This window comes from Triturus cristatus, chromosome 1_1, assembly GCF_964204655.1.
Source record: "Triturus cristatus chromosome 1_1, aTriCri1.1, whole genome shotgun sequence".
In the NCBI taxonomy this organism is placed as follows: Eukaryota; Metazoa; Chordata; class Amphibia; order Caudata; family Salamandridae; genus Triturus; species Triturus cristatus.
Window position 1 is genome coordinate 466,503,990 of NC_140579.1, and position 22,308 is coordinate 466,526,297.

Below are 22,308 nucleotides of genomic sequence, written 5' to 3' on the forward strand. Positions count from 1 at the left end.
CGTGCGCACCCCGTGAAGATGCCAGGGGGCCCGGGATCCCAACTCCGGGCCCCAGCGTGGTGGCGGAGGCAGCAGGAAGGTGCTGTCGCACTCCCCCGAGGACCCACTGGGAGAGAAGCAGCCTCATTTCTGCCCGCAGGAGCGGGCATACCAGAACAGAGGTGCCGGCTGCTGTGGCAGCACGCAAGGGTGCTGACCAGACTGGGAGCCGGCAGGGGCAGCCGGGGGTGGGCTCCCCGGGTTGTCCTCCAAAGCTACTGCAATGCGGGAGGAGAAGTGGGTCCAGGTGGGACCAGGCCCCCAGCGAGGATCTGAGGTGGCCAGCAACGCATAGCGGCTCTCCCCAGAGAAGTGGGAGAGTCGCTGCTACAATATGCAAGGAGAAGGAGAAACAGGCCCCATAATGCCTTGCAGGCCCAGATCGGCCTGCAAGGAAAAATGGCTGGTTCTCTGCTTGTGGTGGCCCCAGGAGGACGGGGTCACCGCTAAACACCTACAAAGGTGCAGGGGGATTTGCAGGAGCTACGCAGTCTTCCCCAGCATGAAAAGGAATGTCCCCTTCCTAAGTCTCTGGGGGACTGGAAAGAAATAACTCCTCAAGGGCTCAGCTAGCAGTCAACTGTATCCTGGGGTCGGAACTTTTGTTCTGCAGCTGGGGGTGCTTTTGGGACTCCACCAAGGTATGGAGGGTTGAGCTGGGGATGTCTGGAGAAGGGCATCCCCTGGAGGTGAAGAGGTGCCATTGCACGAGAAGTGCATTTACCAAAGTTATTTCTTTTAGAGGGACTGAAAGTCACATGTGTTATGTGAAGTACCAATGTAAGGTGAAGTCATAAGCAAAAGTGGGGGAATGTTGCTGGACATTCCTGCTAGGGTGTCTGGCGGTATCTGCTTAATCCTTTGATTTTAACTGTGATGCCTTTTAGGGACTTTAATTGCAATGCATCATAATTGTTATCAACTATGATGAGTACTGTCGTTCTAAGTGATGCTCAAACATGTATTCTTGCTTCTGCATTAGGTGAAGAACAACCCAGACTGTTAGCCACTAAGATGTAAAGGTATATACTGTATGGTCAGTATGAGATGCTCAGTCAGGGTTATGTGTCACCAGGGCAGGTGTACCTATTTTTAATGCTTGTTGAGATGATGGGTGGGTCGCCACTGGGATGGTGCCAGTTGGCAAGGCCCTCTTTCCAGGTTGTGTCAACCCACTGCATTAGGGGGCAAGATAATGTGCATACATGGGAGTGGTGGTACTAGAAATTGGTGCATAGTATTGAGTAGTGTGTGTGTTTAATAAATGTACTCTTTCTTTTATAAAGCAAAGTACAGACTGGACAATCAATTATTGAGTGTTATTTCTGTGTACTGGTAAATGGCGATTACTAGCCTACATCACCTCCCTTGAGTAAGCCTTAGACTGCTCTGCAACCCTACCCTCCGAGAGTCAAGCGCTACAATAGGGTGTTTGGTTCCCAGTGAAGGATAAATGTGACATGTTATTTGTGCAGGCCTCACAGACACTGCCTCGTTTTCCAACACTGACTAATACAGTATGCCTTGGAGTAGCTCTGTCACTCTGTACCATCCAATGTAGTGCACTCACTAGTACAGTACATATTTGAGTAGCTCTGATACTCTGTACCATCCAATACATTGTCCTGATTAGTACAGTATAACTTGGAGTAACCCTGTCCAATCTAATACAGTGTACTGACTCGTACAATATACCTTCTAATAGCTCTACCATCTGATACAGTGTATTGACGAATATAGTCTACCTTAGAGTTGCTCTAATACTCTGTACCATCTTAAATAGGGTACTGATTAGTACAGTATGCCTTGTAGTAGCTCTGGCAATCAATTCCATCTAATACAGTGTACTGACTAGTACAGTATACCGTCTAGAAGCTTTGTTGCTCTGTTACATCTAATGCAGTGTACTGACTAGCAAAGCATACCTGCAAATAGCTCTGTCATTCTGTACAATTTAATGCAGTACACTGACTACTACAGTATACCTTGAATTAGCTCTATCACTCGGTATCACCTAATACATTGTACTGACTAGTACAGTATAGCTTGGAGTAGCTCTGACAATAGGTTGCATCTAATACAGTGCACTGACTAGTACAATATACCTTCTAGTATCTCTGCCACTCTATTCCATCTAATTCAATGTACTGACTAGTAGGGGTGGGCGGAATTTGCAGAATCTTGTTACGCAAATCTCAGCGAAACGGTAAAAAATCTCCGCGGACATGCAGAAATTCCGCGAACACGCGGAATTGCATGTTCGCGATGCTTTTTTCCTGTTCACAGTTGCAGTTTGCGTGCTCGGGGAGAAATATCTCGCGAACACGCATTGTGAGAACGCGAACAAGAAAAAATTTCGCGAAGTCGCGGAAAGCAGAATTCTGGGCAATTTCGCGTTCTCCGCGGAACGCGAAATTACTGAAATTCCGCAAATTCCGCGAGCGGAACGGAATTTGCCGCCCAGGCCTACTGACTAGTACGTGATACCTTCAAATAGCTTTGTCATTCTGTGCCATCTAATGCAGTGTACAGCATACCATAGAGTAGTTCTGCCTCTCTGTACCATCTACTACAGTGTATAGACTAGTAGATTATACCTTGGAGCAGCTCTGTTACTCGGTACCATCTAATACAGTATACTGACTAGTACAGTATACCTCCTAGTATTTCTCTCACTCTGTACCATATAACACAGTGTACTGACTAGTACTGTATACCTCGAAGTAACTGTTGATTACTCTGCACCAACTAATATGATGTACTGACTAGAACAGCATACCTTGTAGTAGCTCTGTCACTCTGTACTATCTAATGAAGTGTCATAACTAGTACAGTATACCTCAGAGTTGGTCTGTTACTCTCTACTATCTAATACATTGTACTGATTAGTACGGTGTATCTTGGAGTAGCCCTGTCACTATGTACCATCTAATGCAATGTACTGACTAGTACAGAATACCTTGGATTAGCTCATTTACTCCTTACCCTCTAATACAGATTAACATGACCTGCCTTTACAATGCAGTTGACACCCTGACTGCGATGTTACCATGCGTTCCTTCACCACGAAAGTCGTTAGAATGACTTGCTTTAGGGAACGCAGTGTTGGACTGGTGTTGGATAATAAGTCCAACACCTTTCTTATTGATACACAAGCTTGACTTGGAATAGTAATTTATACTGTTCCAAAGTCCAGCGCCCCCCTAAAGCAAATTGTTATAATGACTTGTGTGGTAAAGTAATGCATGGTAATGTCGCAGTTGGGGTAGGGGTAGTGACTGCATTGTAAAGGCATGTGTGATACATGCAGGCTAGGTTCCATCATACATCCTTATGGTAGTACATTGTGCTGACTAGTACAGTATACCTTCTAGTAGCTCTGTCATGCGGTTACGTCTAATACAGTTTACTGACTACTACAGTATCTTCTAATAGTTCTGTCATTCTATACCATTTAATGCAGTCTACTGACTAGTATAGTATACCTTGTAGTAGCTCTGGCACTCCATTACATCTAACACAGTGTACTGATTTATAAAGTATGCCTTCTAATAGACTCTAACGATCAGTGGTATAGTATTAGGTATATTGGCACCACTTTAGGAGAAGTCACACATATATCGGTTGAAAAAAGTATCGGAGGACGGTGCTGTAAGGTGAGGAGAACCACCAACCTCCCCAAAATTGTAGCTGAGGCCAACACAAAAGAAAAAAGCAATCCCCATCACACGTCTACGGTGTAACACCACTATAAATGCAAAAGTATGCACAAATTGTAATCACAGTGTTGGTAATTCTTCGTTTTCTTTCTTTATTCTTTTTCTTGCGACACATCATAACGTCCTTTGTCAGCCAACACGTGTTTCGTCGCATACATTAGGAATTCGTCCTGTGACTTTCTCAAGGCTTCAATATCTTTGGTAAAGATCTTTCTTATGTGGTGATAATTCCATCCCACATTGGATAAGGATAACATCCATTCTCAGAGTCTCGGGCACGGCGGGCTGTTTGACAGACAAATATTTCTGCAAGTGAGCTCGTAATTCTGGATCGACCCGAGATCCTTTACTATTTTGGAGCTGGACACTAGACTCTGAGAACGGATACTGCTCATTGGAGTAGCAGTGTCACTCTGTACCATATAATGAAGTGTACTGATTAATACAGTATACCTTGAAGTAGCTCAGTTAATCTGTACAATCTAAGACATTATACTAATTAGTATTGTATACCTTGGAGCAGCCCTGTCACTCTTTACCATCTAATACAGTGTACTTACTAATAATTCACACCTTGAAGTAGCACTGTTTTTCTGTGCCATCTAATGCAGTGTACTGACTAGTACAGTGTACCTTCTAGAAGTTCTTTCACTCTGTACCATCTAATGCAGTAATGTGGAGTAGCCCTGTTACTCTGTACCATCTAATACAGTGTACTGACTAGTACTCTATACCTTGCAGTAGCTGTTTGTTAATCTGTGCCATCTAATACAGTGTACTGACTTGTACAGCATACCTTGAAGTAGCTCTGTCACTCTGTACCATGTAATGCACCTTGGAGTCTCTTTGCCACTCTGTATTATACAATGCATTGTATTGACTAGTACAGCATACTTTGGAAAAGTGCAGTTACTCTGTTCCTTGGATAGCCCTGACACTCTTTACCATCCAATCCAATGTACAAAGTAGAACAGTGTACCTACTAGTAGGTCTGTTGTTTGGTTATATCTAATGCAGTGGACTAACTAGTACAGTACACCTTCTAATAGCTCTGTCATTCTGTACCATCCAATACAGTGTACTGACAAGTACGGTATACCTTGAAGCGGCCCTGACACTCTGTACCATCTAATATAATTTACTGACTAGTACATCACACCTTGGGGCAGCTTTGTCACTTTGTACCATCTAATGTAGTGTACTGACTAGTAAAGTATACCTTCTAGAAGCACTGTCACTCTGTACCATCTAATGTAGTGTACTGAATAGTACAGTACACCCTCTAGTAGCTCTGTCACTCTAATACAGTGTACTGACTAGTACAGTATACTTCAGAGTACCATCTATTCCAGTGTACTAATTAGTACAGTATACCTCCTAATATCTCTGTCACTCTGTACTATCTGATACAGTGTATCGACTAGTACAGTATACCTTGGAGAGGGTCAGTCTGTACCATCTGACAGTGTAATAACTGGTACAGTATACCTTAGAGTAGCGCTGTCACTCTGTACCATCTAATACAGTGTACTGACTAGTACAGAATACCTTCCAGGAGCTCTGTCGCTTGGTTACATATAAATGCAGTGTACTGACTAGGACAGTATACCTGCTAATAGCTCTGTCATTCTCTACTATCAAAAATAGTGTACTCACTAGCATAGTATACCTTGGAGTAGCTCTGTCACTCTGTGTGATCTAATACAGTGTATTGGCTAGTACAGTATGCCTTGGAGTAACTGTCAGTTACTCTGTACCATCTCATACAGTGTACTGACTCGTACAATATACCTTCTAGTAGCTCTGTCGCTCGGTTACATCTAATAAAGTGTACTGACTATTACACTATACCTTCTGGTAGCTCTTGCAATCTATTCCTTCTAATACAGTGTACTGATTAGTACAGTATACCTTCTAATAGCTCTGTCATTCTGTACTGTCTAATGCAGTGTACGGACTTGTACAGCATACCCTGGAGTAGTGCTGCCCCTGTGCGGCATCTAATACAGTGTATCGGCAAGTACAGCATACCTTGGTGTAGATTTGTCACTCTGTACCATCTAATACAGTGTACTGACTAGTATGGTATACCTTGGAGTAGCTATCAATTACTCTGTACTATCTCATACAGTGTACTAACAAGTACAGTATACCTTCTAGTAGCTCTATCACTCAGTTACATCTAATACACTGTACTGACTAGTACAGTGTCCCTTTAAGTAGCTTTGGCACTCCATGCCATCTCATGCAGTGCACTCCCGTGGAGTGAAGTTTTTTCCTTGCTTGTCAATATTAAGTTGGCAAGCACGAGTGAGAAAAATCCGACACTAGACCACCTCTTAATTAGATTTCTCAATGCGGGCAGTCGCGACTGAGAAACCATCCGTTCGCGATGAGGAACCTGTCACTTGAGTAGAACATCTCCTCGCATGGAAGAAAGAATCAGCACCCTCTTCTGCTGCGCATTGTGCTGCTCGTGCTGTTTTCCAGCGTGGGACAAACACCCACTGCTAAAAATCAATGCGAACAGCGCAAACTAACGTACTCCACTGCTTTTGGAACTCCATGCAGCACGGCGAAGTTCTCGGAACTCCACAAACACAGCCCAGCCTTACCTTCTTGTAGCTCTGAAGATCTATTCCATCTAATAAAGTGTACTGGCTAGTATAGTATACCTCCTAATAACTGTGTCATTATGTACAAACTAATATAGTGTACTGATTTTTACAGTATACTTTGGAGTAGCTCTGTCACTCAGTATCAAATAATACAGTGTACAGACTAGTGTACTGAGTACCACAGTATACCACACAGTAGCTCAGTTACTCATTACCATGTAAAATAGCATGCTGATTAGTATGGTATACCTTGGAGTAGCCTTGTCGCCCTGTACTGTTGCTTGGATATGAATTTACCTTAAAGGAATTGTTAGAAAACCCCGGGCAACCGGGTTAGCAGTCCCCCGGTTTTTCCCAACACAAGGGGTAGCTTGGCTCGAGCGGTCGGGGGTCAGGCACCGTGTTAAGCGTACGTCACACCCTCACAATAACCATGCGTTCATCCGTTCCAAAAAACGACTCTACACCGTAAAAATTTATGAAAGAATCTCTTTGTGTTTATCTTAATTTTTCTCTTAGTTGCAGGGTTATGACACAAATACAATACAAAAGGATTTTCTTCAGAAATAGCAGGTCAATTAAATAAGAACACTTTGCAGGTGCAATAAATAGGATTAGGTCTTAAATACACAAGGAATAAATAGAGGTGCGATAAATACATAGGGCAAATAAATACTGTCAGACAATAAATACAAGGCAGGAATAAATACGGTCAGACAATAAATAAAACACCTTCAATAAATAATATAAGCCATCAAACAATTGCAAATCAGATCACATTTATGAGGTAGATTGATTTTACCAAGCCCAAGTACAGCTTATGGTCACTGGGGTGGCCTGGGGATGTCCCACCTAGAGTGGTCAAGGTTGGGGCCTAAGCTGAGGTAGAATGAGGGAAACCTAAGGTTCTGATTCTTCCAACTACACAGTCCCTCACACAGGTCCCTGCACCAGTCTCAGTTCACCCCCTAGCACTCTCAGGTTGGTCCTAACACCCCTCTAGCCCCAAGACTGGTCTTTTAGGGCTCCACAGGGCCTCAGATGCCCGTTCTACCACTTACTGCCCTTTTCACGAAGATCGGCTCCGCTCGACGCCGGGTCGACGTCGCTGGGCGGCTCCGGTTCGATGTCGCGTCGATCTGTTCCACTTGACGCCGTGTCGATGCCGTCGGGCGGTTCTGAATCGATGTCGCTGGCCGGCCTCGGTTCGATGTTGCATCGATCTGCTTTACCTGACGCCGGGTCGATGCCGTGAGGCGGCTCCGGATGGATGTCGCTGGGCGGCCTCGGCTCGATGTCGTGTTCTGGCGTCACAGGGTCACGGTTCCCCCGCTTCCGGGCGACTCCGGAGTGCGACCTCCACTCCCGACCTCCATCGGCTCCACTTCGGGTTCCGGCGACTCCGGAGTGCGATCTCCACTCCCGACCTCCTGTGCGCTTCGCCTCGACCTCAGGCGACTCCGGAGTGCGACCTCCACTCCCGACCTCCTGCGCGCTTTACTTCAGCTTCCGGCGACTCCGGAGGGCGGACTTCACTCCCCCGTCGACGCCTCACCTCGACCTCAGGTGACTTCTACTCGACCTCCGGTGTCTCTCCACGACCTCCGTCGGTGCCCTCACTCGACCTCTAGCGGCTCCGGGTACGACGTCTGCCTTCTGTCAGCGCCGCTTCTCCACCTCGGGCTCCAGGTCTCCAGGCTTCTCGACGTTGGGTCTCCAGGAGGATTCCACCAAACAGGTCAGGAACTTACTGTTCATCTCCTTTAAGGCCTGTTCCGGCTGTTCAGGTCCTTACGATGATTTTCTGGTCTTTATCCCACACAGGGCTTTAGGCTGGGCTTGGTCAGTAGGGACTAGTATCAAGGGTGGGTTTCTGGACCCCACTCCAGGCACAAGTTTCCACCCCTGCTGCCTTACTCCTTCCTCCTTCTGTTTCTCTGTCCTCTCTCCTCTCCAGTCAGGTGCCAACTGCCTACTCCAACTGCCAACTCTGAGCTGGCTTCCCAACATTCTAAACCTGCCTCACACTGTCACAGGGTTCTAGAATGTTCTGGAAGGTACTAGTAGGTTCCAGCTATGTCTCAGGTGACAATGGGTGGCCACCATTTTGTGTTTCAGGCCCTCAGACAGAAGTTCCAGGGGTAGGGAAAATGGCTCCCTGACCCTGCATCAACACTAAAAAGTCTGGTGGTTCCCAAAAAGGAAAAATACTAACAGGGTTTGAGGCAAAAGTGGGACAAAATAAATAATGATGAGGAGGGACCACCCAAAGGGCTGACAGGTCTAACACGCGTCCCCCCCAGCTGAAAGTGGGGAGAGCTACCCAACCCCTTGGGGGTTCTCATCACTAAGGCGGAAATACCTTGAGAGACCGTCTGCATTGGCGTGGTCCACTCCAGGCCGATGTTCTACCTGAAAGTCCATTCCCTGTAGGGAGATAGACCACCTTAGCAACTTGGGATTCTCCCCCTTCATCTGCATCAGCCAACGAAGGGGTCTGTGGTCGGTCTGAACTAGGAAGTGCGTGCCAAACAGGTATGGCCGCAGCTTCTTCAGAGCCCATACCACTGCAAAGGCTTCACGCTCTATTGCACTCCACTTCTGTTCCCTGGGAAGTAGTCTCCGGGATAGGAAGACCACGGGTTGATCCAGACCCTCTTCATTGAGTTGCGATAACACTGCCCTAATGCCATGTTCCGATGCATCCGTCTGGACAATGAACTCCTTGGAAAAGTCTGGGGCCCGTAGGACTGGGGCCTCGCACATGGCTTGCTTCAGTTTTACAAAGGCCTGCTGACAAGCCTCCGTCCAGACTACCCGTCGAGGTTGTTTCTTGGACGTAAGCTCCGTGAGGGGGGCCACAATGGTACCGTATCCCTTCTCGAAGCGGCGGTAATATCCGGTGAGGCCCAGAAAAGCTCGGACCTCAGTCTGAGTCTTGGGGGGTTCCCAGGCCATGATGGCCTCGATCTTCGCCTGGAGGGGTTGCACCGCTCCCCTACCCACCAAGTGTCCAAGGTACACTACCGACCCCTGCCCGATCTGGCACTTGCTGGCCTTGATCGTTAAACCAGCTTGTCTCAGGGCCTGGAGAACAGCTTGCAGGTGACGCAAGTGATCCTCCCAGCTGTTACTGAAGACGGCTATGTCATCCAGATAAGCAGCAGAGAAACTCTCCATTCCAGTGAGGATCTGGTTCACCAGACGCTGAAACGTGGCAGGTGCGTTCTTGAGCCCAAAGGGCATCACACAGAACTGGTAGTGGCCTTTGGGCGTGGAGAAGGCTGACCTTGCCCTAGCTCCGTCAGTCAGAGAGATCTGCCAGTACCCAGAAGTAAGGTCAAAGGTACTTAGATATTGGGCAGCTCCCAGCCGGTTAATCAATTCATCCGCCCTTGGGATCGGATGAGCATCAGTCTTGGTTACTGAGTTCAGTCCCCGGTAGTCCACACAGAACCTCAGTTCCGGCTGGGCACCCGGTGGTGCGGCTTTTGGTACTAGCACCACCGGACTGGACCAGGGGCTGCTGGAAGGTTCGATCACTCCTAGCTCCAGCATCTTAGTGACTTCACTGTGAATGCTGGCCTTCACCTTGTCTGACATCCGGTAGATCTTGGACTTCACAGGTGGGCTGTCTCCTGTGTCCACATCATGGACGCACAGGTGAGTCCTACCCGGAACAAGGGAGAACAACGAAGAGTACTGTCCCAGGATCTGCCGGCAGTCCTCCTGCTGTTCAGGAGTTAGAGATGGGGAGAGAATCACTCCCTCCACCGACCCATCCTTCTCTTGAGACGCAAACAAATCGGGGAGAGGCTCGCTTTCCACGTCCTCTGCTCCGTCAGTCACCATCATCAAAATGACTTCGGGCCTCTCGTGGTGGGGTTTGAGGCGGTTGGCATGCAGCACCCGTAGGGGCTGACGAGGGGTCTTAAGATCCACCAAGTAGGTAGCCTTACCCTTCTTCTCCAATACCTCAAAGGGTCCTGACCAGCGATCCTGGAGGGCGCTAAGCTCTCCTGGTTCGATCACCCACACCTTCTGGCCAGGCTCCAATTCCACCGGGTGAGCGTTGTGGTCATACCACGCCTTCATTACTGCTTGGCTGGCCTCCAAGTTGTCAGAAGCTTGCTTCCACAACTTAGCCATTTGGCTTCGGAAGGCCAGCATGTAGCTCACCACGTCCTGGGGAAGCTTTCTGGGAGTTCTTTCCCATCCGTCTCTCACCAGGCTGAGAGGTCCACGCACAGGGTGCCCATACAAAAGCTCGAAGGGGCTGAAGCCCACTCCTTTCTGTGGCACTTCCCTGTAGGAAAACAATAGACAGGGTAGGAGGACGTCCCATTTCCTCCGCAGGCTTTCAGGCAGACTCCTGATCATGCCTTTCAAGGTTTTGTTAAACCTCTCCACCAGACCATTGGTCTGGGGGTGGTAAGGAGTTGTGAACCGGTAGGTCACTCCACACTCCTTCCACATGGCCCGCATGTATGCTGACATGAAGTTGGTCCCCCTGTCGGACACAACTTCCTTGGGAAAACCCACTCGGGTAAAGATTCCCATCAGGGCCCTAGCCACAACAGGTGCTGTAATGGTCCTTAAAGGTATAGCCTCTGGGTACCGTGTGGCATGATCCACCAGAACCAGGATAAACCTGTGACCAGCTGTAGTAGGCGGATCTAATGGACCCACAATGTCGATGCCCACCCTTTCAAAGGGGGTGCTAACGACAGGAAGTGGTTCCAGGGGAGCTTTCAGCTTCACCCCTGTTTTCCCACTGGCTTGGCAAGACACACATGTCCGGCAGTAGGTGTCGGACGACACTTTCATTTGAGGCCAATAAAAGTGTGGGACAAGACGGGCGAAAGTCTTGTCTTGCCCCAGGTGTCCTGCCAAGGGGATCTCGTGAGCCAATTCCAGTAGGAAGGCTCGGTAACGTTGAGGGACTACTAAGGCTCGTGACGATCCATGTAGGGGTGCCTTGGGTTCACTGTAGAGGAGGCCATCCTCCCAGTAAAGGTTGTAGTTCCCCTCAACGTTCCCTGCTGCCTGGGCTTCGGCCTGTCGCCTCAGTCCCTCAAGGGTAGGGCACTCCCTCTGGCCCTTGCAGAATTCCTCCCTGGTCGGCCCTCCCTCCACGTGCCACTCGGCCGGGATGGGTAGGTCCTCCAGTTTGGTAACATCCCCCACCGCGGACTCCTGGTCCACCACCTCCGGTGGCCTATCCGTCACACGGGGCGCGGATGCCGAGGCAGGCTCCTCCTGTCCTCGGTTCTTCCCTTGGTCGGCAGCCGGCTGTGCCTTTGCTCCAGGCTCCAGTCGAAACAAACGCCCTCTCCGGGTAGTCGCGGACCCTGTGCTAACACAGGCCCAGTCAGGTGTACCCAGCATCTCAGCATGAGTCCGGTATTCCACCTCCTTCCAAGCATTGTGCTCCATGTCATTCCCCAGTAGACAATCGACCGGCACGGCAGGGCTTATGGCAACTCGAAGTGAACCTGCAACCCCCTCCCATTCAAAGGGAACCTCGGCCACCGGATAGTGGCCGGTTCTGCCGTCAGCCATCGCGGCTGGGTGGAGTACATCGGGAATTACCTGCTCTGGAGACACCAGTTGGCTACGTACCATAGTCATACTGGCTCCTGTGTCTCTCAGAGCCTCCCCTCTTTGGCCGTTGATGGTGACCCACTGCCCATACTTTATGGTATTTGCGGGCACCTGGATCTTAGGAACCATCTCCCGTTCTCCCAGGGACACTAAAGTGACACCCGCCCACTCCCTTCCCTTAGTTAAGGGCATCTCCTCCCCGAGCACTACACTAGCTACTCCGGGGGCCTTTCCTCCAATGGGAGGGGGTGGTCTTTTCGGGCACTTCGCATCTCCCTTATAGTGTCCGACGCCACCGCACTCGAAGCAATGGACAACCCTTGGCTGCTGACTCTGGCCAGGATTAGGGTTTCTGGGTGGGTTAGCCATAGGGGTGAATCCTGTTCCCTTTTCTTGGAAGTTATTTTGGGGGCCTTTAGAGAACTCCTTTTTCTTTTCCCCTCCCTCTTTCTTCTGGGGGGCGCCCTGTCCGGCCTTTTGAGTATCCCCTCCAGTCCCCCTTGTGGACACCCGGGTACTAGCCCAAATGTCCGCCTCCTCAGCAAGCTTCCGGGGATTGGTCAGCTTGCTATCCACCAGGTGTTGACGCAGTTCAGGGAAACATTTTTCGAGCAGGTGTTCCTTCAACACTAAATCAAACAACCCCTCGTAGTCCCTCACCTCACTGCCCTGAATCCAACCCTCTAATGCCTTCTTTGCATAGTCCAGGAAATCCACCCAATTCTGTGTGCCCAGTTTGTGGCTACCCCGGAACTTCTGTCTGTACTTCTCGGGTGTTAGTCCAAACTTTCTTACGAGCGCCACTTTCATGGTGGGGTAGTGGGTCTGCTCATCCTGCTCTAGGGCCAAAAATGCATCCCTACCAGCTGGAGGCATGTATTTGTACAATCCCCCTCCCCAGTACTTCTCTGGCACCCCATGGGCCCTTAAAGAGACCTCATAGGCCGCTAGCCACTTGGCAATATCATCCCCTGCACTTTAGCTAGCTACTATGTCTTTTGGCAGATAGGGTTTGGGTTCCCTGGTGATTTCTTTGTCTTTGCTGCCACCATTAGGAACAGTGTGTGCCCCGACTTGTAGGATCTGGAGATCTATTTCCCTCAGCCTCAACTCGTGAGCCATCCTCTGTCCCTCCTTCTCTTTCTCCAGCTTTGCCAACTCCCATGTGAGCTGTCTTTTCTCCCTCCGGTCCGTTAACTCTGCTTCAGATAAGCCACCGCTAGAGACAGTGCTGCCCTTCCTGGAAAGTGTTCTGGGCCCCGCTAACAGGTTCCCCACCTCAGGTTGGTACAACCCAGTCCCCTCGCTAACAGGCTCTCCATCCCTGTCCTCCTGCTCAGCCTTACTTTCCCGTCGTGCCTCCCCCCAAGCCCTCAAGCTGGTCTGGAGTTCAGCCTTCTTGGCACCCGGGGGACAATACACCCCCTCTCGCTGACAAAACTCTCTGAGTTGGGCCACAGTGTAAGTTTCCACATCTTCCAACACAAACTCCATTTTGCCCACTCAGAATAGAAGACAGGTGTTTACAGAAGCTATGCAGGGGGGTACCTTTTGTAATACCTCCTCCCACCACCAGAGTAAATTTGGAAAAAACAAAACTCAGAATTAGGAAGTCCGCTTTGAGAAAACTCCTGGTGTAGGCCTATAGACTACCCACAGTTATTGTCGAGTGGACGCAAGCACAGCTCTATCCCACCGCTGAACACCAATTATGTTAGAAAACCCCGGGCAACCGGGTTAGCAGTCACCCGGTTTTTCCCAACACAAGGGGTAGCTTGGCTTGAGCGGTCGGGGGTCAGGCACCGTGTTAAGCGTACGTCACACCCTCACAATAACCATGCGTTCATCCGTTCCAAAAACAACTCTACACCGTAAAAATTTATGAAAGAATCTCTTTGTGTTTATCTTAATTTTTCTCTTAGTTGCAGGGTTATGACACAAATACAATACAAAAGGATTTTCTTCAGAAATAGCAGGTCAATTAAATAAGAACACTTTGCAGGTTCAATAAATAGGATTAGGTCTTAAATACACAAGGAATAAATAGAGGTGCGATAAATACATAGGGCAAATAAATACTGTCAGACAATAAACACAAGGCAGGAATAAATACGGTCAGACAATAAATAAAACACCTTCAATAAATAATATAAGCCATCAAACAATTGCAAATCAGATCACATTTATGAGGTAGATTGATTTTACCAAGCCCAAGTACAGCTTATGGTCACTGGGGTGGCCTGGGGATGTCCCACCTAGAGTGGTCAAGGTTGGGGCCTAAGCTGAGGTAGAATGAGGGAAACCTAAGGTTCTGATTCTTCCAACTACACAGTCCCTCACACAGGTCCCTGCACCAGTCTCAGTTCACCCCCTAGCACTCTCAGGTTGGTCCTAACACCCCTCTAGCCCCAAGACTGGTCTTTTAGGGCTCCACAGGGCCTCAGATGCCCGTTCTACCACTTACTGCCCTTTTCACGAAGATCGGCTCCGCTCGGCGCCGGGTCGACGTCGCTGGGCGGCTCCGGTTCGATGTCGCGTCGATCTGTTCCACTTGACGCCGTGTCGATGCCGTCGGGCGGTTCTGATTCGATGTCGCTGGCCGGCCTCGGTTCGATGTTGCGTCGATCTGCTTTACCTGACGCCGGGTCGATGCCGTGAGGCGGCTCCGGATGGATGTCGCTGGGCGGCCTCGGCTCGATGTCGTGTTCAAGCATCACAGGGTCACGGTTCCCCCACTTCCGGGCGACTCCGGAGTGCGACCTCCACTCCCGACCTCCGTCGGCTCCACTTCGGGTTCCGGCGACTCCGGAGTGCGATCTCCACTCCCGACCTCCTGCGCGCTTCGCCTCGACCTCAGGCGACTCCGGAGTGCGACCTCCACTCCCGACCTCCTGCGCGCTTTACTTCAGCTTCCGGCGACTCCGGAGGGCGGACTTCACTCCCCCGTCGACGCCTCACCTCGACCTCAGGTGACTTCTACTCGACCTCCGGTGTCTCTCCACGACCTCCGTCGGCGCCCTCACTCGACCTCTAGCGGCTCCGGGTACGACGTCTGCCTTCTGTCAGCGCCGCTTCTCCACCTCGGGCTCCAGGTCTCCAGGCTTCTCGACGTTGGGTCTCCAGGAGGATTCCACCAAACAGGTCAGGAACTTACTGTTCTTCTCCTTTAAGGCCTGTTCCGGCTGTTCAGCTCCTTAAGATGATTTTCTGGTCTTTATCCCACACAGGGCTTTAGGCTGGGCTTGGTCAGTAGGGACTAGTATCAAGGGTGGGTTTCTGGACCCCACTCCAGGCACAAGTTTCCACCCCTGCTGCCTTACTCCTTCCTCCTTCTGTTTCTCTGTCCTCTCTCCTCTCCAGTCAGGTGCCAACTGCCTACTCCAACTGCCAACTCTGAGCTGGCTTCCCAACATTCTAAACCTGCCTCACACTGTCACAGGGTTCTAGAATGTTCTGGAAGGTACTAGTAGGTTCCAGCTATGTCTCAGGTGACAATGGGTGGCCACCATTTTGTGTTTCAGGCCCTCAGACAGAAGTTCCAGGGGTAGGGAAAATGGCTCCCTGACCCTGCATCAACACTAAAAAGTCTGGTGGTTCCCAAAAAGGAAAAATACTAACAGGGTTTGAGGCAAAAGTGGGACAAAATAAATAATGATGAGGAGGGACCACCCAAAGGGCTGACAGGTCTAACAGGAATGAAAAGACTAGAGGTGTTTGGCAAAACAGGAACAAGTTACTTTACATAAATACAGATGCCGGGAGAGAATCGACACAGTTGCATCTGCAGAAAGACTCTTGTTGTACAAGTGTTTAGGCCCTATATCATATAAATCTCCTGAGGTACAATAAAACAGTTCTGCATACTGGGGAAAACATCTCACTTGTAAATAACAAGCATAGCCATCTGATAAGGGGCACAGATGGCTTTCGACCTCAGGAGGAGGTAGTGTGGGCCAGTGTGTGTGTGTCCAGATGTCCAGTGTGGGGAGTGCTTGATCACTACTACGTGTGGTGTGTTCTGATTGGCTGAGTGTTCCTAACTACATGTGGCATCCAGCTTTGTTGTATTTTTAGGGAACGCCACCTCTGGCCAAACGTGTTTTATTGGGGCCAATTTCCTAAGACCTGTTTGTGGTGTAACTGTCAGACTATGGGATCGATCAGGGTTTTTTCTGGATGTGTGTTAATCTTTGGGCTAAGTGATACCCCACCTGTGACCTTCCAATTGATAGGCATGGGTTGCGTACTGACTCTGGGTTGAGGGTGGTCAACTTGGGTGAATCCGACAGCAATAATATAATTAATTAGAATTTCTACAAATATTGTGGCAGTCATTGATATCATTTTTACCGACATCCTCAGTATTGTGCATACAGTTGTCATAGTGTACATCGATGTTGTCTTATATTGACATTATATATGATATTGACATTATTATGCATGCCTAGATCATGTTGCTCGGGACCATCTAATGCAGTGTACTGACTAGTACAGTATACCTCCTAGTAGCTCTGTCACTATGTCCCATATAATACAGTGTACTAACTAGTACTGTATACCTTGGAATAGCTATCGGTTACTCTGTACCATCTAACACAGTGTACTGACTGGTACAGTATACCTTAGAGTATCTCTGTCACTCTGCAATATTTAATGCAGTTTACTGACTAGTACAGTACGCTTTGGAGTAGCTCTGTCACTCTGTAATATCTAATACAGTGTACTGACTTGTACAATATAACTTGGAGCAACTAATTTGCTCAGTACCATCTAATACAGTGTTCTGAGTAGTACAATATACTGTGGAAAAGCTCAGTCACTCCGGACCATCTTATTTAGTGTACTGACCAGTACAGTATACTTTCTAGTAGCTCTGTCACTATGTACCCTCTAATGCAGTTACTAACTAGTATAGTACACCTTCTAGTTGCTCTGTCACTCTGTACAATATAATACAGTATACTGACCTTGGAGTAGCAGTCGGTTACTCTGTACTTTGTAATACAGCGTACTGACTAGTACAGTAAATCTTCTAGTAGCCCTGCTACACTAAACATTCTAATACAGTGTACTGACTAGTGCAGTATACCTTCTAATTACTCTGTCACTCTGTACCATCTAATATAGTGAACTGACTACTACAGTATGCCTTGCAGTAGCTGTCAGTTACTTCCTACCATCTAATGCAGTGTACTAAGCAGTACAGTATTGCTTTTAGTAGCTCTGCTACTTTGTACCATCTAATACCGTGTACTGACTAGTAAAGTACATTAGTGTAGCTCTGATATTCTGCACCATATAACATAGTGTGCTGACTAGTACAGTATAGTTTGGAGTAGCTCTGTCATTCTGTACCTTTGTTATACAGTGTACTGAATAATACAGTATTCCTTGGAGTAGCACCGTTTTTCTGTGCCATCTAATACAGTGTACTGACTAGTACAATATACATTGAAGTAGCTCTGTCACTCTGCACCATCTAATCCAGTGTACTGACTAGTGTAGAAATGGCACTGAAGCTGGAATTCAAACAACAAGTTTATTAATCACTCATGAGTGGGACTACGTTAATACAAAACCCTCAAGTGCTGCAGCAGTCACAGACCATGGTGCTTATATACCCCCTTTGTTGCAGAGTAAGCATGTAGTTACAAATAGAAGGTACAAGCATACAAAGGAATAACTACTGACAAACATGGGCATCTGGATATCACTTAGTCAGCAAAGTGGGAGGGGGAACAGAACTACTTACATCAGTAGGGAATGGTAGACAGTTACATTTTTAGCCAGGTGCATTCTAGAAGCTACAGGCCTTTTCTCAGCACATCTTGCTTTGGCTCAGTACAGAAGGAGTTAACTAAAGCTAATGACTCAAGCAGAATAGAAAAGCAGGCAACAGTGATGACTAAAGAATCACAAGGCTAACAAAACGGATGCTGCAAACAAGATGGCTTCAACTCATGCTAACAGTAATTATTTTCGATTCCCACAACAGTATACCTTGCAGTAGCTCTGTTACTCTGCACCATCTAATACAATGTACTGACCAGTACAGTATACCTTCTAGTAGCTTTGCTACTCTGTACCTTCTAATACAGTGTACTAACTAGTATTGTATACCTTCTAATAGCTGTGTCATTCTGTACCATGTAATACAGTGTACTGACTCATACAGTATACCTTAGAGTAGCTCTGGCACTCCGCACCATCTAATACAGTGCACTGAGTGGTACAGTGTGCCTCTTAGTAGCTGTCAGTTACTCTGTACCATCTAATGCAATGCACTGAGTAGTACAGCATACCTTCCAGTAGCTCTGTCCCTCTATTCCATCTATTGCAGTGTACTGACTAGTACAGTATACCTTGCAATAGCTCTGTTACTCTGCACCGTCTAATACAGTGTACTGACTATTTCTGTGTACCTTCTAATAGCACTGTGACTCCGCATCATCAAATGCAGTGTAAAGACTAGTACAGCATACCTTGGAGTAGCTCTGTTACTGAGCACCATTTAATACAGTGTACTGACCAGTATAGTATATCTTCTAGTAGCTATGTTACTCTGTACCGTCTAGTACAGTGTACTGACTCTTACAGTGCCCTATCTGCTGCAGTGTTCATGTGTTGCACAGTGTGTGGTCTAGCACTGTGTGGTGCAATGTAGTATTCTGTGCAGTGCAGTGTATAGTAGGATGTCCTCTCTATGTCGTCCTGTTCGGTGTAGTGTGCGCTTTAGATAAATGCACGCTTTAGTGTAGTGAGCAGTCTAGTGCCGCACGCTCTCTAGCACAGTGTGCTCCTTCCAGATGCGGTGTAAATTAATCATATATAAAACAGAAGCAGTAATTACAGCCTTTCTTTGTGTCATTAAATCTCTAATTATGAATCTCTTCTCTGCAGTGATGGTGACTCTGGATCCTGACACGGCTCATCCTCAGCTCCTCCTGTCTGAGGGGCGGAGACGTGCGAGACGGACAGACACAGCACAGCCTGTGCCGGACATCCCCAAGAGATTCACCTACTACCACGTTGGGCTGGGGAGCGAGGGGTTCACCTCCGGCAGACATTACTGGGAGGTGCAGCTGCTGCAGGAGGGGTATGCGTGGGCGGTGGGGGTCTCAGCAGAGTCTGTGAACAGAAAGTGACCCTTCATATTGTCACCTTCCAAGGGAGTCTTGGCTATACGGAGGTGGGACGGTGAATGGAACTACAAAGCTCTCACCTACTCTGAGACCTCTTTGTGGCCTTGTGAGAAGCCCCAGAAGCTGGGGGTGTATCTGGACTATGAGGGGGGGTGGCTGTCCCTGTACAATGCTGACTCCATGGAGCTGCTCTACACCTTCCCAGGGGCCCCCTTCACAAAGCGGCTCTTCCCGTTCTTCTGGCACGGGGAAGAAACGGAGCTGAGGCTGGTGTGAGAGCTGCAGAGAGCTTCAGCCCCTCATCCCTCCATCCCACCCCCTTCTGCAGTGATAACAATGTGACTAGAAGCACTAATAGAGATGCTTTCAAATAATAAAGCACTCCCTTTCGGAGTAAGTATCTTGGGAGGGTGTAGTAATTCCAGTGACTTGAAAAGAAGGTTTCTTTCCTGTAGATTTATTAATATATAGATGTCCGCCAACCCCGATGTGAAGAGCCCACACCTCACCTGTCCATCCCCAGTTTATGCACCAACTTTCCAAAGAATCTTCTTCACAATGACCCTCCTACATGTTGTCATGACAACCAGAAGCCTCATGTGAAAGTGACCACTACATATTTCTTTTCCTTATACAATTAAAAAATAATACCAGAAAATGTTTGCCATGTGCATCATACACCAAACATCATGGAAGACATATTAAAGTCTATGCAGAATTAATAAATGTGCATTTCTTTCGCATGTGGAGCTTTGACATTAATATGTCACAATATAGCGCTGCGCTGAGGAGCGATTGTTTTTAAACATGACCTTAGAAACCATTCCTGCCCCCACGCCGGCGACAGTGCTATTATTAGTGAACTAAGAGGCAAGACAGTTGTTATGTGAACCCTGTATGCAACCCAGATTCAGGGCGGCTTTAGGACAGTGCAACCGGTGCAGTCGCACCTACGCTGACCTGGGAGAGGTGCTGTGTTCAGTAATAACTTTGGGTTTTAAAAGCACCTGCTGTTTCCTTGTGTGCCCAGCAGGTTTCAGGCAACAATACAAATGCCACGATGACGCAAGTGATTACTGTTTTCTGCTGGAAAGAGATGGAAGTTTTGGCTAGTTGCAGTTTTGGCTCATCATAAAGTAGCGCAGAGCTAAGAGCTGTAAATAACGTGTACGTGCAGATCACAGAACAGTAATCCTCATTGGTTTGTGTAACATTTCCTATAGACTGATTTACACACATAAGACGAACTGCCTCTGTATAACGTGTGTGCGATGTAAAGCGCTCTGACACCCTAGGATTAGTACGAGTAGCGCTATAAAGCAAGACATGCGTGTGAGACAGGGGCTGTGCAGAGAAGAGGGACACTGTTGGAAGGTGGGAGTGGGAATCTTTGCAGAAGGCGGTCATGGGGGGAAGGGCATCAGAATAGATTGTCACACGAGGTGACTCTGGCTCTGAAGCCGCCCTGTCCAGACTCTTATAGATAAAGCAACGGTATAGTCTGTCACATTTAACGCAATAGGTTTTTATAGCGCTGGTATTCTAAGCTCATGGGATTGAAAGTGCTTTCATATGTAATAGTTAAGAAAATAAAGGATCAGTGAAGTGCACTATTTGCCTGGGATCATAAAGTGTGGTTAAGTGGGGAAGTCGCGATTAATCCAGGTTTTCTCGTTCCACTTTGTACAAATCAGCCTCTAAATGGGTTTCTAGTTGTCTCTCCTTTTTACCTTAAATGGTAATGCTTTTGAGATCCATCACCATTGAATGAAGCTGGTATTTCTTTGCCAGGGTGTAAAACTTCTTTCTATGGACAGTGTTTTTGTAACATGTGAGCTTGAGGAGGCTACTGAAGATATATCACAATACAGAACTATTTTAAAACATTACAGAGCCTAAACTGTAAACATTCCATCACAATTACGACCACATTGTATACTTTTTATTGTGGAACATCTGGCCTGCTGCACAACGCACTGTTGTAATGTATGAACTCTCTAGTGTGCAAAGATATGCAGCCTCTGTGAACAATGAGCAATAAGGTTGTATTCCAGCACAAATACAACACAATATCAGCCTCCTGTAGTAGCTTTCATGACTCCACAAACTTGTCCATGTTGTGCAGACATATTAGGTGGAATTATCTTGTGTCTGCACATTATTTCCAGATGTCATTCTGTATATACAGGCTGTCCTGCGTTAAAATCAGAATCTATTGTGTCATGCAACCTTGAGAACAGCAGCTACATGTGTGACACTCAGAAGCAAATCTGCCTTTCAAGCCAACACCAGTGCATGATGGGACCGAGATGACAAGGTACTTAATAGGACGCAACAAACCACTTGTCTCAAAATGCAAAGTGCTATTGACACAAATGGTCAGGGATTGAGGGGGTCACTGGGAGTGAGGTTTGACACCAGGACAAACAAAGCAGGATGATTTTGCTGCGAGTTTTAAATGCTGCTCCTGGGAGAGCAGGAATGACGTGTAACACCCGTCACCTCTTCATCCCTTTAGGGGTTTCTGCTTCTTAATACCCGGGTCTCTGCTTCATGGAGATTGGATGTAATTCTTGTCTCTTGAGTAAGACCTGGGCTGAGTGTGTTCTCTTTCATCTTGAGCTGACTTCCATTTATAAGGTAGCTCAGTGGGTTGATTCACATTTGCAAGACCCAAAATCTAGAGGTCACAGGTTAAAATCCTGACAGGGGCTACATCGACGTTCAAATGATTGCTCTGTATTGTAGTATTTATATAAACGTTCATGCTGTTACCACTGGTTGCCAGCTGACGTCACTGAGAAATGGATCTCCAAGCCCTACACATTCATTTAAATTCATTATGATTTCTGGGATTGTAGTTTTGGTATACATCAGTACAACTATTAAAATTATAGCTTTAAAATGGTTTCACTGGTGATAAATTAATATTACAGGTGAAACATTTAACAAAACATAATACACAGATATATTTACAATACTTGTAATTGTCAAACTTTTTCAGGAGTGAAGTAGCAATCTGGGGAAACTGGACTCACACTATAAGAAAGAGAGCCTGTTACCACTGGTGTCCGGGGGCTTCACCTTAACTGTGGGGTCCAAGACTGAGCACCGAGTGAACCCCTCACCCCTTGACACTCAGAATAACAAAGAGAGCCTGTTACCACCGGTGTCCGGGGGCTCCAC

At 47.7% G+C, this 22,308-nt stretch overlaps 1 protein-coding gene across 4 annotated transcripts in view; it reads left to right on the forward strand.

Annotated features, from left to right (window-relative positions):
• Positions 1-22,100, forward strand: part of LOC146870432 (E3 ubiquitin-protein ligase TRIM39-like) — a 438,014-nt gene extending 415,914 nt beyond the window's left edge. For all 4 annotated transcript variants that reach the window (XR_014977829.1, XR_014977835.1, XM_085640916.1 and 1 more), the window contains one exon: positions 18,881-22,100. Coding sequence is in view for 2 of the 4 variants with exons in the window: in XM_085640916.1 (XP_085497042.1) it covers positions 18,881-19,125 (245 nt within the window). In the remaining 2 variants the exon portion in view is untranslated. The remainder of the gene's footprint in view (positions 1-18,880) is intronic.
• Positions 22,101-22,308: the final 208 nt, after the last annotated feature.